Source organism: Anastrepha ludens, chromosome 2 (assembly GCF_028408465.1).
Source record: "Anastrepha ludens isolate Willacy chromosome 2, idAnaLude1.1, whole genome shotgun sequence".
Classification (NCBI taxonomy): domain Eukaryota; kingdom Metazoa; phylum Arthropoda; class Insecta; order Diptera; family Tephritidae; genus Anastrepha; species Anastrepha ludens.
In genome coordinates, this window is record NC_071498.1 from 48062809 (window position 1) to 48067292 (window position 4484).

General features: G+C 46.6%; 1 protein-coding gene across 1 annotated transcript; it reads left to right on the plus strand.

Moving 5' to 3' along the window:
* Nucleotides 1-734: 734 nt before the first annotated feature.
* Nucleotides 735-3878, plus strand: LOC128861144 (uncharacterized protein K02A2.6-like). Its single transcript, XM_054099099.1, has one exon. It carries the CDS (start codon nucleotides 735-737, stop codon nucleotides 3876-3878), a length of 3144 nt encoding a protein of 1047 aa, XP_053955074.1.
* The last annotated feature ends 606 nt before the right edge of the window (nucleotides 3879-4484 follow it).

The window sequence follows — 4484 nt, forward strand, 5'->3', positions numbered from 1 at the left end:
AATAAATGGTCAACGTATATGGCGCGTTTCGATTTGTTCCTTCTGGCCAATGATGTACAAGAGGAAGGTCGTCAAAAGGCAGCATTCCTCACATTGGCCGGAGCGCCACTCTACGACCTCTTGGCATCATTGGCGTCACCAAAACAGGTTAGTAATCTGAATCTTCCCGATATAAAAACGATTCTAACCAACCATTTTTCACCACGTCCATCCGAAATTGCGGCCTATTATCATTTTCACAAACGTGATCAATATCCGGACGAGTCTGTCAGTAATTACATAGCAGCATTGCGCACATTGGCAGTGGACTGCAACTTCGGTACGGCACTCGACCGCATGCTTCGCGACCGTTTTGTATGTGGCATGAAGGACGAAGGACTGCAGAAAGGCTTACTGGCAGAAAAGGATCTAGCAGTGCAAAAGGTTATCGAACGTGCACTTTCGAATGAGGCAGCAGCCATCAGTGCTATGGCTATGAGGCACCCCAGTGAACCAGTTAATGTTGTCAACGACAATCGTTTTCGTACACGAACAAAAAACGCCGTCAACAGAAACCAGTAGCTGTCATGCAATGGTTGTGGTGGATCACACCCTCGTAAGCAGTGTCCATATCGTGAATCACTTTGCAACGCATGCGGAGTTAAGGGGCATCTGCAGCGAGCCTGCCGCAGCGCGTCGAATGTCATTCACACAGAGCGTCTTCATCCAACTCAACAAATGCTCGTTCAGGTTCAATGCGGAAAAAATCATCTCGTCGAGAGAATGTCAATCAGATCACGCCCTTGGTCAATCAGAAGAAGTCGATCTCAGTTACGATTAATGGCAGCACATGTATTTTTGAAGTGGATTCTGGGTCGCCTGTGACCATCATGACGGAATCTACGTTCAATAGCGTCTGGTCCAACAGAAGGCCAGATCTTTCCAAGTGTGATTTGGATCTTAGCGATTACCAACGCAACCACATCCCAGTCAAGGGGATCATCGATGTGTCAATTTATTACAACCGCCGTAAAATTGACAACTTGCCGCTAATCATCGCAAACAGTGGTGGCTCTAATCTTGTTGGTTGCAACTGGTTCGATGCACTGGGCATACGTATAGAAGGAGTTTTTGCCGTCAACAGTGGTCTCAGCATCAAAGCCATTCTGAAGAATTACGATCATTTATTCTCAACAGATCTTGGTCGCTACACAGGACCACCAGTGTCTTTACAAATCGATTCGGCGGTGCCGCCCGTGAGACTGCCTCCACGCCGTATACCCTTCGCCATTAAGGGCCTCGTGGAAGAAGAAATCGATCGCTTATGTTGTCAAGGTATTTTGGAGCCTGTGGAATACTCCGATTGGGCAACGCCAATAGTGCCCGTGGTAAAGAAAGATGGTTCCATCCGTATATGCGGTGACTACAAATCGACGCTGAATAAGGCAATTAAGCCACACTGCCATCAAATTCCAGCCGTTAGCACGCTTTTGGCTTCGATTGAAGGTGGATCGATTTATGCAAAAATTGATTTGGCACAGGCATACCAACAGCTCGTGGTTGATGAGCGTTCATCACTCCTGCAAACCGTGTCAACGCATAAAGGCGCATTCAAGGTAACCAGGCTGCAGTTTGGCATCTCATCAGCACCCGGTATATTCCAAAGCTGCATCGAAAACGTTTTGCAAAACATTCCTGGCGTCTTGCCGTACTTTGATGACATCGTGGTCATGGGTAAATCGGAAGATGAGCTCGCAAACAGACTGGAACAAATATTTGTACGTTTCGACAAGGCCGGACTACGTTTGCGCAAGGACAAGTGCCAGTTTAGTGTGCCATCCATCGAATTTTTGGGGTTTAAACTGGAAAATCTCGGTATACGACCCTCACATGACAAGATCAAGGCCATTCATGAAGCACCATCGCCAAAGGACAAGAAGCAACTCCAAGCGTTTCTGGGCTTACTCAACTTTTATCACGCCTTTTTACCCAACAAAGCAACAATCGCTGAGCCGCTTCACCGCTTGCTCGACAAAAGTGCTCGATGGACTTGGAAAGAGCAACACGAAACAGCTTTCAATACGCTTAAAAGGCTGATCGCATCAGATAATGTGCTTATCCATTACAATGAGAACTTGCCCTTAGTGCTCACTTGTGACGCATCGCCGTACGGACTCGGAGCAGTTCTCAGCCACAGGTTAGCAGACGGGTCGGAGAAACCCATTGCATTCTACTCAAGGACACTGTCGAAGGCAGAACGAAATTACGCACAGATAGATAGGGAAGCAGTCGCCCTCGTCTCTGGAGTGAAGAAATTCCACAACTACTTATATGGCAGATTTTTTACGCTTGTCACCGATCACCGTCCACTCTTGGGAATTTTCACCACAACAAAACCGGTCCCCAACGTAATTTCGAACACAATGCTTCGTCGATCAATTTTTCTCAGCGCGTACAACTTCAATTTGGTACACCGCGCTGGTCTTAGAATGGGCAATGCAGACTTTTTGAGCCGTTGTCCAATGCTGTCTGAAGCAGAGTCTACGACGACCGAAGACATTCTCATGGTAGAAATATCGGCAAAACCAGTTGTCAGCGCGCAGCTGATTGCCTCTCAAACTTCTAAGAATACGGAGCCCTCCAAAGTTTTCAACTGGGTGTTAAGGGGGTGGCCCAGCAAAATCAACCGCTCCGATAAGCTGTATCAATACTTTTGCCGTCGAACTGAACTCAGTGCAAATAGAGGATGTCTAGTTTGGGGAAACCGCGCTGTAATCCCGTCTACTCTTCGAGGGTATATTTTGAAAACTCTTCATGCACCACATCCTGGCATCGTCAAAATGAAGGCCGTTGCTCGAAGTTATGTTTGGTGGCCGAACATCGATGCGGAAATCGAACTCGTTGTGAAGAAATGCAGTTCATGTCAACAAAATCGCAACGATCAACCCCAAACAACAACGCACCACTGGGAATCTGCAAAACGTCCATGGTCCCGCCTGCATGTGGATTTCGCAGGTCCTTTTCGAGGCAAATTATTCTTCATACTCATCGACTCCTACTCTAAGTGGCTTGAAGTGGCCGTAGTTAATTCAACTACTTCAGCGGCCGCTATTAAGGTGTTACGCCAAATATTCGCCTCGCATGGGCTACCTGATGAGCTAGTGTCGGACAACGGAACAGCTTTCACATCTGAGGAGTTTAGGAACTTTATGAAGAACAATCTAATTCGACATATCCGTTCTGCACCGTTCCATCCCTCTACAAACGGGCAGGCGGAGCGAATGGTTCAAAGTACCAAAAATTATTTGAAGAAAGCAGAGCCTGGCATAAACATCGATCTCAGCCTGGCTAGATATTTGTTCAACCAACACACCACCCCGCACTCAACAACGAACCGCTCGCCTGCTGAGCTACTGTTCAATCGTGAGCTGAAAACTTATTTCGACAAAATTCAACCTCAAGAAATAGTTTACGGTAAGGTCACCGACCCTGTCAGTACTAAACCTTTTATTTCAGGCAGTCCAGTATGGGTTCGTAATCATTCGACGGGCCCGAGATGGATCGAGGGCCTGGTGGAAAATCAGACTGGGCCTATATCTTATGAGGTTCGGTTGAACGACTCTAGGGTCATCAAACGACATCAGGACCAGCTTCGTAGTCGGGTGGCATCAGAAGATTCCGACTGCGAAATACTGTCAACCGAAGACGTCGAAGCCAGCACAATCCAATCATCTGATGAAGTTGATTCAAGTACTTCTGGTCACGTCGTGGAGACTCAATCGCCAGGACCATCAACGAATCTACAGCCTGTCGCCTCGTCATCGCCAACACCGGAAGAACCGCGCAGATCGAAGCGCGAGCGACAGGCCCCACAATTCTACTCCGCCTCTGGGTGTTAAGGGGTGTCATGTATGAGAAAAAGACAGACGTAATTGAGACACCGACCGAACAAGTTGTCCGCGGATTCCAATATTTTACACATACACTGCATACATATGTATACAAGAATTATACAGTTTCATTTTTAATAAATATCATACGTTCAATACATAACACTGCATAAGACTTCAAAAGGACTTACTAAGATTGGAAGCTTGGTGTGATGATAACTCCTTACCTCTTAATACTGGTATGCATCTCTGGTGCTTTAAAGACTACCCCAAACAAAGCTAGAAGTGCTCCTCAATTTGCCTGCACTAAATCTCGTAGGGAAAAACGTGGCCGCGTTTAGACTCAGAAGTATGGCGCTATGGAAAAAACGGCGGTTTGACCACGCCTGTATTTTGCACACTCTGAACAGTCACAAACAAGTAATAGACTATTCTATTTCTAGGCTTACCTTCGACAAGCTCTTCAAGATAAGTATACCGTCAAGAAGAAAGTGGCAGACACCAAGGCCAAGGTGAAGTGGGGAATTGCATTTTTATACAGATGGTTCCAAGCTAGACGATAAAGTTGGCTATGGAGTATTTTCGAAAGCATTAGGACTGGAACTATCTGTTCGA